Here is a 13,546-nt window from a genome sequence, read left to right as displayed (position 1 = left end):
AGTAATTTTGCTAGCGTTTTGTGATCTCCAGTGTGAATGGGGCCTTAAACAGATTTAGAACATATTTATTAAAAAGCTTGCATAGCGTATTGTCTGGTATAAAAGCCTACTCTAGGGAGTGGTTATTGAGCTGGTTGCAAAGTAACATAACTGCACAGAAGTCCTTGCTTGCGGCATCAGAATCGGGTGGATGTTATCTTATTTGGCGCTTCAGATGACCAGCCTGATTCATACACAGTGCAGAGAAAACTAAGGACAACTAGGCAAAACATTTATTCAGATGTTTCTTGTCACTATATTACTGGAAGAACGATGACAGCTCAATGTATCGTACGAGAACGGTCAAGCATTGCTTAGCCAAAAATAATTAAAACATTGGTTTATACCAAGAACACTTAAAAAAAAAACAGCCATACTTTGCTGGATAATGACCAACTCATTGTGAGTGATTTGTTAAAGTGAATCCAAGGTGAACCTCGGGACAAGCAAATACCTAAGAGGAGGAAAGCCTCTGGATCCTGCAGATGCTTCCCATGCCGTCCTCCCAACCAAAGCGGCTGTCCGCGATCCTCTTGAAGATAGTGATGGTGTTCCTCGTCATGCATGAGCTGTACCTGCGTGGACACGCCTGCGCAGTAGCACAGAGCTGCTCAGGCTTACTGCACAGGTGCGGCCATACTCACGCAAACGCAGTACACTCAAGCGTGGTAGAGATCCAACAAGCTCTTGTTGGATTACTTTTGGGGGTCCACTAATGGCATTGATAGTCTGGAGGACGGCGTGGTAAGCCTTTCCAGGATCCAGTGCCCTTCCCTCATAGGTAGGTATTCCTTTTTTGCTCCAGGTACATTTTAAAGAAAAAATTTCACTCATCTGTATTAATTGCCAACCAGGTTTGGTGGAATCTGAAGTAATCAAAGTGAGATTGTAAGAAAAGGATGCACCTGGTACCACAGTACTCGTGTACCATTCCGTAGAGCTGGCATCAATGGGATCCAGCCACACCCACTTCCCAATTAACCTATGCATATGAACCAATGTAAAGGCCAGAGATCAATGAGGGGGGTGGATCATGCAGTCTGGTCTCTACTGGAGGTTAATCCAGCTTTGGGGATCTGCTGGTGCCAATTTACATTAAAAAAAATGCTCGAGTTTTAAGCACTTTTCAGTGAATCAAGCCTACAAGATCTTCTTCCAGAATTTCCTTTACCACAAATCTGTGAATGTTTCTGCTTAAAAAATTAAACCAGTTTCACTCTAAAAGTAATAAAGGTGGTTTGTACAATAATTTAAAAGTTCCAACGTAGCTTTAAAACACTGCTAAAACATGTCCTAAAACAAATGAGAAAACTGGACTGTCCTTTGTTTAACATACAAAAATCTACATCCTATTATATAATTCTGGAACACGTCACATTACATAAAGTGCCTAATTCCAAGTGAAGGGACAGGTCCTCCCCTCAGTATGTACCAGCCACCTACAGCATTGCAGAGAATTCCAATGACTAGATAACCATTAAACCATAAATATATCACTAGAACTAGAAGTCCGTACTTAAATTACATTCCTGTATGGCAAGATTTAGTGTTATCCGGGTTGTGATAAACTCACACAATCCCTTCTGGTTTTAATACACTGCTCCTTCCAACACTGAGCATCCCAGTTACAAGTCCTGAAAGGCAGAAGATGGTGTCAAGTTTCAAGACTTTGGCGATTCAATAAGGCTCTTCATTTTCCCTGTTGATTTCAGCATGTGAGGTCCAAACTGAAACAAAACCAACAGTCTTTATGAGAATGATTACAGAATACAACACTGTTCATTGTCTTACTACTGTTCTTCAATATTTATTTAATATAATGTATATACTCACGTATAAGCCTAATTTTTCAGCACAAAAAAAAATGTGCTGAAAAGTTACCCCCCTCGGCTTATATGCGGGTCAGTGGAGCAGAATGGTTGGTGGAGCAGGTTTTTTTACTGGCAGAGGAGTGCAATGATTGTGCACTAATGATCCTGCTCTTGCTCCTATCCCCTGCAACATGGTGTGCAGAGTGTGCTGCTCAAGACTATGTGTCCCCGTGCAAGCAACGTGTCAGCTGGTACGATTGGAGATTCTTTCTGTGTGGCAATCACTGTGTCTCATATCTATGATGCCATCAAGTGACATCTTGAGAAACAGCTGTTTATCCTTGGGGCACATCTGGCTATGGGGAGGAAGTGCAACTTGTACTAGGGGCACATTTGGCTATTGGGGCGGGGCTTATACGCGAGTCAATCACTTTTTCCTGGTTTCTGGGGGAAAAGTGGGTAACTTGGCTTATACACGGGTCGGCATATATGTGAATATATACGGTACTTCAAGCCTTGGCTGTGCCACATTAGGTAAAGCTACACACACAAAAATAAAGAGATGTCCTCTGACTTACTTTCCCTACTAGATTATTAGTGATCCATGCTGTTGGTTCACTTTTACGTTTATTAAAATCCCTTACAATAAACCCGTTTCAGGAAAAGCATGAACCTGTAGACATGCACATGGTTCTTCTCACATACCAGTGGTGAGTCTGCAGCCTTCTTTGGTTCTGTCTTTGGAAAATGTTTATCGGATTCTCCATGGCTGTCACTTCGATATCTGTATGCAAACTTCTTCTTTAGAGCTTCTGCAATAAGTGTTGCTGGGTCAGCAGGATCACTTGGCTTAGGTTTACACTCTTCAGGCGTCCTGTGGGGAGGCAGTTACAGAGCCAGTGAGTTGCAGGTACAGACACTGAGGTACAGGTACAATGAGTTACAGATACAAGTACTGTGGCAGAAGGTACAGTGGCAGTGAGGTCAGTGGTCTTCCCATAAATTTTTTCCTGCCGGGTGGCAATGAAAAAGTGAGATGAGAGAATGCAGGGCTGGTGCTTCTGTGAGCAACTCTGCTTACAGCAAAGAAGGTGAGCTGATAACAGCTGGGTGCTCACCAAAACGAGCCGGGTGCAGCACCCGGCTAAAAGAGCCTGTGGAGAACACTGGAGATGCAGGTACAGTGGCAGTAAAGTGCAGGTACAAACATTGACCCTGCTCCAATTCACTTTTTCTCCTAAGTTTTCTTCTAGATGATCGTTCACAAATTATCCATAAAATGCCTTTAAAGGGATTCTGTAGGGGCTTCCTGTGGATAAAGACCGCCACTTACCTGGGGCTTCTATCAGCCCCCTATAACAGTAATGTCCCACGCCGTCCTCCAATCCGACCGTTCCCCGCTGGCCCCGGTTTAGCGCAGCAAGCAGTCCAACTGCGGCTGCACGGCCGTGCTCGCTCCTGCCCGCGTCATCAGAAGCTTACTGCGCAGGCGCAGTACAAGAAACCTTCATACTGCGTCCGATGACGCGAATGGCAGCGCAACCTTCGTACTGCGTCCGATGATGCGAATGGCAGCGCACATTATTTGGCTATGACAGACGAATAATGCCCGGTACCGGCGGCGGGGAATGGGTGATCGGAGGACAGCGTGGGACATTACTGCTACAGGGCGCTGATAGAAGCCCCAGGTAAGTGGCGGTTTTTATCCAGAGGAAGCCCCTACAGAATCCCTTTAAAGAGAACCAGAGACAAAGCACCCTCATGTATTTTATTACATTTATCAGTGGGAACATGACAGTAAACACCTACCCTGCTTTTCTTCTCTGCTTAATCTGTCTATAATTAGCTGTGATAAGAATCCCTGACTGAGTCAGTCGAGGTTTGACCTGGAATCAAGCCTTCCCCCTCCTGGATCAGATTTCCTGCTTTACATACTGAGAGCTCTGATGACATGGGAGGGGCTGCTGCTGCAGGAAAAATCTCTGAAACAGACAAGTGTTTCTGTGTGATCTGTGTGCTCTGTCTGTGCAGCCAGTCATCATTATTATCTACTGTATGCTGTTTCATTACTATGAGAGACACTTCTTACAGGCAGCCACACAGCATACCGGAATATGAAGTTGAAAGCACACAGATGAAATGCTGCAGCAGCAGCCCTGCTTGTCTATAGTCTCATAGAGACTAGACAGCACATCCAGAACACCTCATAACCTGGAAGCAGAAGGTATATGAGCCGGCGGCCATATTGGATATTTCCTGGAGCAATAATGGATAAAAAGCACTCAAAAAGGCACACCAGAGTGGCAAAATTATCGGGTAGAGCATTTATTCTTTACAAGCTATCAACTGATATGTTTATTTTGTGTGAATCGTTCATCTCTGGTTCCCTTTAAGCCACCAGCAAGAAAGAAAATACTCAAAATAATTTTGCCACTACTTTTTCACCTACTTTATTGTACTTTTTAAATTGCTGGGTGCTGAAAAGTTATTTTAAAGCAAAGATGAAAATTATCTCCTAGGATAAAACTCAAAAAGTGAATTAGATCGGGCACAATACACTTATCCACTTGCTAAATTTAGAGAGACACAGAAACACTCCCATCATGTATAGGTCTGATCTAGCCTGGAAACACTAGTTTTTTCTAAAGTAAAATGAGCAATCAGTGCAGTCTCCTATTCAGTCTGAGTTACCATCACATGACCCTGCTGTAACAATGGTGATACAAATTTCCCTGACAAACAACATATTTCATGTAGCTGTATGTTATTAATTAAGGGCTGGGTTAATTTTCAGCGTATATCATCTGAAGCTGGTGTTTATTACTTAATTACTTAATGGCGTTTGCAATGATTGTGCATGTTCAAACTGCAAGTCATGATTCAGATGTTGGGGGTGTGGCTTGAGAACTATTGGTTGGTAAGCAAAGGGCCAGGAGCCCCGCACAAGAAGCAGGAGCCCAGCATAAGGAGCCACACATCCAGAGAGCTTTTCTCTTAGCCGATATACACAAGACTGAGAATGTGTGTCTCTCTGCAGACCAACTTCAGAACCGTAAAGTAAAAAAACAAACAGAAAACCAGGAGCACAAATATAGTGTAGTATTTATGGCTACTGGAATAAGGAGCAACAAGAATGACACTAAGGTGGGTAGCTAGGGAAAAACGCATAAAAAAAAAAAAAAAAAAACTATGGAGAATACCGTCTTCACGCGGATAGGTCAGCATTATTCTTCACAAGGTAGTCTGTTACTCTCCAATCAAAACTGGATAAAATCACAGGGATGATTTTTTCTACACCATACAATTTTTCGTCCGATTCAATTCAATTAGATCCAACATGTCCAATCGGGATTCAATTCAATTTGCCATTGTTTTGTAATGGCAAACTGAATCGAATCCCGATAGGACATATCGGATTGAATCGAATCAATGACTCTAATCGGACAAAAAATTGTATGCTGTATATGGGGCTTTAGAAGCAAATGATGGTTGTCTAATCCAAAAGCTAACAGTTTGCATGGGTGATAATGATCTCATGTGTACATACCTTTAGAAAAAAATGGGAAATTGCAGGTATTTTCCTATCAGATGGGTCAATAGATAATTTCCGACAGCTCTGATCGGATTTCTGATCACTTCAATGCAAATCGATTTAGAAAAAGAAATTGGAAATCAGATCAGACCATTCAGAAATTATCTATTTGACCCATCTATCTGATGGGAAATTGTATGGTGTGTATTAGGCTTAAGATCCTCACCGCATATCTAGTGTGGTCAGTACCTGAGGAATAGTGATCCACTAAAACTGTATTAATTTTTGGAAACCTGCTATTGTATCAGTGAGTGAAGGTCTTCTGGCTTTATCCTTCCTGTACAAGGATGGGCATGCACATTTATGTAAGTCACATGGGCATTAGTCTACTTTAGGTGGCCCAGGAGGAAACCTCATAGGGAAATTCTGCTAATGTGATTGGGTGGACTCAAACTTTTAGGTTTCAGGTTGTAGTAAACCATGCCCACACTATTTGGCCAATTACTACACTTCATGTTGTAGAATGTGCTGTTACCTATGAGGCTCTCTGCTGGGTCGCCTAAACTAGCGCTGTCATGTACATGCTTAAATGGTGATCTCTCATAATGGTCACTGGATCATGCTTGCACATCAGACTACAGGTAATGTCTGTTGTCAGCCAAACCTCAATCACATTAATGGAGAAACCAAAAAAAAGTAGCTGGGCACGTAGGTCTATGCAGTAAATCCAACTTTATTCATAATGCACTGGAGTACATACTGATTCAAAGCAGCAGAGGGGGATAGAGGAGAGATTATATTCCATATAAGCATGTGCAGAGGTAGCGGTTTGTCATCTTTGTAGCCGCTGATGAAGTGGCTGTGCTGCGAATCAGCTGTAAAAGTGTGACATCTCTCCTCTATCCCACACCACTGCTTTGAATCCGTATGCTTTCCAGTGTATTATGAAGTTGGATTGACTTCTAGACCTAAGAGCCCAGCTACTTTTCTTTGCTCTTTTGGAATTACTGACACTGAGAATAAAAGTCTGTCAGCAATTGAGCACCTCGCCAAAACCATCTAGTGCTCTCTCTCTCTCTTCCTTTCTTTTGCCAAACATGTTAATGGAGACCTGCGCCAATATTATTTATATAGCGCTGACATCTTCTGCAGCATTGTACAGAGTACAGTGGCCTCAATTCACTAAGCTTATCTCCTGTCTTTGATAACGTTTCTCTAGTCATCACCATGGTGATGAGGCATGTAGTACTAAGGAAACATTTTACCTCAGGCAAACCTAAAGTTAACTCTTCTGTCTAAGTTAACTCTTCAATCCTTAAAATAACTCCAGAGTTAAAGACAGGTTGTTAATTAACTGCATGTGAAAATAACTACAAAGGAGGTAATTTAAGGAATGAAGAGATTAGATAACTAACTGTGTGGAGGTAAGTCTTCTCTTGCCTTATCTCCAGCATGATCTTAGTGAATTGAGGCCAATGGCTTCAATTCACTAAGCTTATCTCCTGTCTTTAATAACGTTTCTAGAGTTGTTACCATGGTGATAAGGCATGTAGTACTCAGGAAATAGTTTACCTCAGGCAAACCTAAAGTTAACTCTTCTGACTTTAAGTTAATTCTCCAATCCTTAAAATAACTCCAGAGTTAAAGACAGGCTGTGAATTAACTGTGTGTGAAAATAACTACAGAGGAGGTAACTTAAGGAATGAAAAGATAAGATAACTCTCTCACTGTGTGGAGGTAAGTTTTCTCTTGCCTTATCTCCAGCATGATCTTAGTGAATTGAGGCCATTGTCTTGTTACTTAACTGTCCCTCAGAGGGGTTCATAATCTAACCCCTACCATAGTCACATGTCTATGTATGTATGTATGTATCCTGTAGTTCATGTATCATAAGTCTAGGGCCAATTTAAGGGGAAACCAATAAACGTATCTGTATGTTTAGGGGATATGTGAGGCAACTTGAGTGCCTGGAGGAAACCCACACAGAAATGGTTAGAACATACAAACTCTGTGCAGATAGTGCGCTGGGACCACAACCAGGGACCCAGCGCTGCAAGGCAAGAGAGCTAACCACTACGCCACCGTGCTGTCAATATCAACTCTCTAGAATGAAGAACAGGTTGTGTGTTCGTCACATTGATTTAAGGGGCATAAAGAGATGAACTGCATATTCAGAAGTGATGCATCATGGGAAACCAGTTCAATTAAAGCTGAACTATCCCAAATACTTTAAGTTTTATTAAGAAGGCAAAACTACATCCAAACTCACTCAACTGTGTCACACCTCAGTTCAAAACAATCCACACTTCCTTCCATATTTCCCTAGAAAATATCAACCCCATAAGTCTACAGAACAATCATCCAAAACCCACAGAAATCAAATCAGCGTTTAGTTTAGACTATAGTTTACACAGAGCTAGCCATGAATGTGCATCTGTAATGTCCAGAAGGTGAAACATTATATTGCTATGAACTTGTAGTCTTCCTAATCAGAGGTAACCATTTATGCCATTATTCTTTGGCTCCCTCTGAAGAAAGCTCTTCTACAATAGTCATCTTTTCTCCTGCCTGTGCTCAGTGCTAACAGCTGAAGCGGGTGTATTGCAGGGCGCAGCCTGGAAAGAGTCAGGCATTAGCAACTAGTTCAGATGGAATAACTGGCTAACCAATTTAGCTAATAAGAAAATAGTGTGAGAAAAAGAGAACAGAAAAATAAGACAAGTATTTATCCATAACCACAATTCTGATCATTGAAATCTACCATTTGTAATTTATTCTCTATCAGGTTGGTCAGTGGACTAGAGAAGGCATGCCATGGGACCTGATTTCTAGAACAAGATCTTCCCCAAAAATCTGACTTATGGGACATTTAGGGCCCATTCACACTAGAAGCGCATTTCTGAGCATTTTGAGATTGTTTAGTGTTTTTTAAAATCGCTCCCATTCACTTTCATTAAAATACCGGGAAAAATCGTGGGAAAATTGCCGCGATTTTGCGATCACGAAAATCAGGGTAATTTTTCTGCAATTTTAATGAAAGTGAATGGGAGAGATTTTAAAAACTCTAATCGCAAAACGCTCAGAAAAGCGCTTCTAGTGTGAATGGGCCCTTAAAGAGGACCTAAACTCTTCCACAGAAGAAAAACACAGAGAAACCCAACCTGTGAGTATTTAGAGATAAAAGCCTGTCTAATTCTACCTTATCTGCTAGTAATGAGCCACTGTAATTTGAGCTGTCATCTTTGAACTGCGCTATTCAGACAAGCTATATGTAAACAGGAAGTTACCTCTGTATGTGCTCCCAGCAAACCAGGAAGTAGCTACACTGCAGCATCTCTGAGGGGCACTATAAGCTGTAACAAGGAAATGTTTATCTGTAAAGGTCATTATGCTGTTGCTTATCTTTTAAAGTAGAGAGGACGTCCTGGTTTAAGGTCCGCTTTAAGGAGAGACGCTTAAAGGACCACCACTTAAGGGAAGCAGTTAAAATCTGACAGAACCGACAGGTTTTGGACTAGTCCATCTACTCATGGGGGATTCTCTAGGTTTTCAAAAGCATTTCCTGAACTGCAGTTAAACTGTAAAACAGTAAGATACGATCCAGCCTCCCTACTCACTTGCTTACTATTTTGACAGTTAGACTTAGCAACTGCCATTCAGGAAATGCTTTTGAAAACCCTTACAATCCCCCATGAGTAGATAAACTAGTCAAATACCTAATGGTCCTTTCAGGTTTTAACGGCTAACTTTTCTTTGCTGCAGTAGTCCTTTAAAAACTCCATAAAATGAGAAAAATGGGATGATGAAGGGAAAGGAAGTCTGAGCAGGGTATGGTGTACTTTATTTTTTAGGGTATGTATTACACAATCATGCCGTTACCTTTTCACAGAGCGCAACTTTACACTGCTCATGTCTTTTAGAACATCCAACATGTTTGGTATTTCTGGTCTCTTTGGTGAGCCATCTACAACCGTTGTTTCTGAATTCTTCTTCTTGCTTTTCCTCTCTTTGATGAGATCAATGGCAGAGATGCTTCTGTGAATTGCAGGAGGCGGTGGTGGAAGAGGTGGGGGAGGCGGAGGAGGTGGGGGAGGAGGCGGCACTCCAGCAGGAAAAGCAGCAGCAGCACCAGGGAGGGGAGATGTAACTGAACCTATAGGATGCGAGAATCCAGTCAGAAGAGCAATAAATAAATAAGCTTTCCAGTCAACTTCTACAAAGCCCAGATACAAACTACCTGCACACAGCAGACTTGTGCAGCTTAAACAATCCCTTTCAATTGAAAAAACAGTCCATCGTCTGTACAAGTGATACAAGACATTTACTACTGCCACTTCCAAAGTTTATTGGGCTCAATCTTGATTTGCCAATTGCTTTTAAAGGGACTCAGAGCTGAACTAGAGGAAACGTTTAAACATATATGGGGCTTCCTCCAGCCCCATACGCTCTGATCGCTCCCACGCTGCAGTCCTGCTCTGCTTGCAGCTCCGATACACCAGAGAAGTGCACTATTTGCATATCTCTCCAGCAGGCGCTGGAGAGATACTTACAGGGCGCACTTCTCCGGCGTAGACTGGCCTAAATCTAACCTCCCCACTCAATGCCTAACAGGCTGCTGTTTCACAGTGACTAGACAGCCGATTACTGCAAATATGTGATTTTAATGACATATAATAAAGAGCTATACTTTTATGACTAGGTGCTGCCAATACAAAACTCAATGTAACCTTGAAGCAATGTGTATAAATACCTGCAGGCACACTTTGTTGCTCCTGGAGGGTAACAATCTTGTTGGGTTTAGGGAGGTTAGATGTAGACCAGTCTACGCCAGAGAAGTGCGCTATTTGCGCAGGCGCTGGAGAGATATGTAGAGGGCGCACTTCTCCGGCGTAGACTGGCCTAAATCTAACCTCCCCACTCAATGCCTAACACTAACCACCCCCTCCTAGTGCCTAAACCCAACAGGCCCGCGAATACTTACCCCCGATGCCCAAACAACCACTAGTTTAAGTCGATTGTCTACAACCATTATTTCTCAAGTTGTAGCTGAAGGGCTATCATCTGCAACGAGCACCCGACTCACCGAGCCCGATTATCAATAACACAGGTGACTATAAGATGCCTGCTGATGCCAGAGCATAAAATGACCCGATCTGTGGAATGTCACCTATTACAATAAAAAGCTCAACAAACAGGTGTGACAAGCACCCAGCAATGGGCATCTTAAAATGTGAGTGACTCTGCTACCCCAGAGTCTAAAATGCAACAACGCTGAAGACCAGCAGCACCACGTCATAAAAGTATATCTTTTTATTATATGTAATTAAAATTACATCATCAAGATAGCCATTAATCAGTGGCACAGTTTCATCGTGACTAGGGAGCAGATTCCTGCCTATCTCGAATATGCGATTTTAATTACACATAATAAAGAGCTATACTTTTATTATGAGGTGCTGCCAATACAAAACTCAATGTAGCCTTGAAGCAGTGTGTATAAATACCTGCAGACACACTTTGTTGCTCCTGGAGGGTAACAATCTTTGCTATCTGGGCTCTCAAGCTGGCAAGTTCATTTTCCAGAGCATTGATCTTCTGCAAGGCTTCCTCATTGGCCGCTGGTGGCGATTTCACCTCTGGTTCCTCTTTAAATAAGACGGGTAACGATACCTGTCTTCTAAGCGGTCTGTCAAAGTGAGCCAACTCATCCTCCGGGGACAGGCTGTGGGCTATAGGATTCTGTGTCCTGGTAACCATATAAAGGTTTAACAAAAGCAGGAAGTTAAAAACAAAAAGAAGCATTTATTCAGTGCATTACACTTCACGCAACAAGTTAATGTAGTGCAAGAAGCTGAATGCAAGAGTGACCTGCAACCTTAAAGAGGGTCTCCATCCTTATTTATAAGAACCTGCAGCACTGTTATAAGTAAAAGTTATATTTACCTGCGGAGTCTCGTCCCACGAAGCCATCCAGCGTTTTTCTCTGAAGAGAGAGTGGAGGCTGGGCCAAGAAGTGTAGTGATACGGGGTCTTCTGGACAGCTGCGAGACCGCAGGTAAATATAACTTTTGCCTACAACAGCACTGCAGGTTCTTAGAAATTAGGATGGAGATCCTCTTTAAAGAGAACCTGAGATGGGAAGAAAAAAAATATATACACTTGAGGCTTCCTCCAGGCTAATCACTTCCTTGCCGTCCTCTTGCACCGAAAGTCCTCCGGTCTGGGGCGTACTGCCCATGAGGGGCCCAGCCGCATGTGCCTCTATCACAATCCCGTGGCTGGGAGGTGTTGACTGGCTCCAACTGGAGGATTTTGCGGAGTGAATTGCCAAAGAAGAAAAAGGTGAATTTCTTTCTGTGGCCGAGTTAGAGCCCAAACATATTAAAATCAAGGGAATCTAAAGTGTAACTGAGATGGGCAGGGAAGAAAAAAATGTATATACCTGGGGCTTCCTCCAGTCCCCCTCCTAATCGCACCCTTGCCATCCTCCTGCTCTGTCTATGGCCCATGGTAACCAGAAACCCAGCATGCATGCCAACTGCCAAAGGTGGTGCAAGCATAGGGCTCCAGCTCCTCCCTACCTAACGGCTAAAGCTTTCTTGCTCCTTGGAGATCTATCCATATATGGAGACTTCCTTCATACCTCCATCAGGAGGCAAGGAACTTTACATGGAATCACTGAGGTCAGGTGAGTCATCTGGGTCTATGGCTTACGCTTAACTGCTACCGCTACAAGTGCACCCTGCTGTCTCCCCCACTCTGAAGAGGCCAACTAGTTATTTCTGGCACCAGTGCCTTTAGGTGCGGTCAGCATGGGACTGAATGCAGGAGTGCATGGCGGTGTGTGGAGTGCAACCCTTATTTTAAATGCCTTTATGGTTTTTGTATCTGGAGCATGCACCATGAATATTTGAATAAAGTTTTATAATTTTCCACAACCTATTGAGACGCGGCGTCAGGGTCTATAGCTTAAAGTATTAAAGGCAGAGGATCAGTAGGACAGCCAAGCAACTGGTATTGCTTAAAAGGAAATAACTATGATAGCCTCCATATCCCTCTCTCTTCAGTTGTCCATTAATAAGTAGGCTGTTAAAGGACACCTGAAGTGAGAGGTATATAGAGGCTGCCATTTTTATTTTCTTTTAAGCAATACCCGTTGCCTGGCTGTCCTGCTGATCCTCTGCCTCTACTACTTTTAGCCGTAGACCCTTAACAAGCATGCAGCAGATCAGGTGCTTCTGACATTGTCAGATCTGATAGGATTAGCTGCATGCTTGTTTCTGGTGTTATCAAGACACTACTGCAGCCAAAGAGAACAGCAGGGCTGGTATTGTTTTAAAGGAAATAAATATAGCAGCCTTCCATATACCTCTCACTACAGTTGTCCTTTAAGCCTTGATGAATACACAAAGCTATTTCACATAATACCGTATTTTTCGCCGTATAAGACGCACTTTTCTCCCCAAAAAATAGGGGGAAAAAGTCCCTGCGTCTTATACGGCAAAGGCAGGGAATTCCCGACTTAGAAACGCCCGCCGATACGGACCGCGACCCGCCGCCACGGACCGCGACCCGCCGCCACGTCGGGAATTCCCTGCCTGTGTGGCTGCACCCGACGTATGCATCTGCCTGCTCCCCATGCCTGTAATGTGTCCGGCTGAGTGTGTTACATGCCCCCTCCCGCTGTGTTCCTTATCGCTGCGTGCCCCCGCGAGTGTCTAATATGCCCGCTCCCCCGCCTGCCTTATCTCCCTCCCCCATGTCTTGGCTGGCCCCCCCGGGTGTTAATCTGCAGCGGGCTTACCTCTCCGCCATGCCCGCGAGGATTGGAGACTTCCTTCACAGCCGCGCATCTCGCTCTAGTGATCGGCATGTGATAATGACGCAATCACCACATGCCGATCACTAGAGCGAGATGCGCGGCTGTGAAGGAAGTCTCCAATCCTCGCGGGCATGGTGGAGAGGTAAGCCCGCTGCAGATTAACACCCGGGGGGGGGGCCAGCCAAGACATGGGGGAGGGAGATAAGGCAGGCGGGGGAGCGGACATATTAGACACTCGCGGGGGCACGCAGCGATAAGGAACACAGCGGGAGGGGGCATGTAACACACTCAGCCGGACACATTACAGGCATGGGGGAGAGGGCAGAGGCATAAGTCAGGTGC

General features: G+C 43.7%; 1 protein-coding gene across 1 annotated transcript in view; it reads right to left on the bottom strand.

Annotated features, from left to right (window-relative positions):
- Positions 1 to 250: 250 nt before the first annotated feature.
- The window catches only part of MTFR1 (mitochondrial fission regulator 1), a 58,021-nt gene continuing 44,725 nt past the window's right edge, over positions 251 to 13,546 (bottom strand). The window contains exons 6-9 of the mRNA XM_068237442.1: positions 10,887 to 11,128; positions 9,262 to 9,535; positions 2,556 to 2,724; positions 251 to 1,766 (exon numbers count right to left, since the gene is read on the bottom strand). Coding sequence (XP_068093543.1) covers positions 1,701 to 1,766; positions 2,556 to 2,724; positions 9,262 to 9,535; positions 10,887 to 11,128 — 751 coding nt within the window. The 3' untranslated portion in view covers positions 251 to 1,700. The remainder of the gene's footprint in view (positions 1,767 to 2,555; positions 2,725 to 9,261; positions 9,536 to 10,886; positions 11,129 to 13,546) is intronic.

The sequence above is a fragment of the Hyperolius riggenbachi genome, chromosome 5, assembly GCF_040937935.1.
Source record: "Hyperolius riggenbachi isolate aHypRig1 chromosome 5, aHypRig1.pri, whole genome shotgun sequence".
NCBI classification, from domain to species: domain Eukaryota; kingdom Metazoa; phylum Chordata; class Amphibia; order Anura; family Hyperoliidae; genus Hyperolius; species Hyperolius riggenbachi.
The sequence above is the reverse complement of the archived record's forward strand: the minus strand, read 5'-3'. Positions and strand labels throughout refer to the sequence as shown.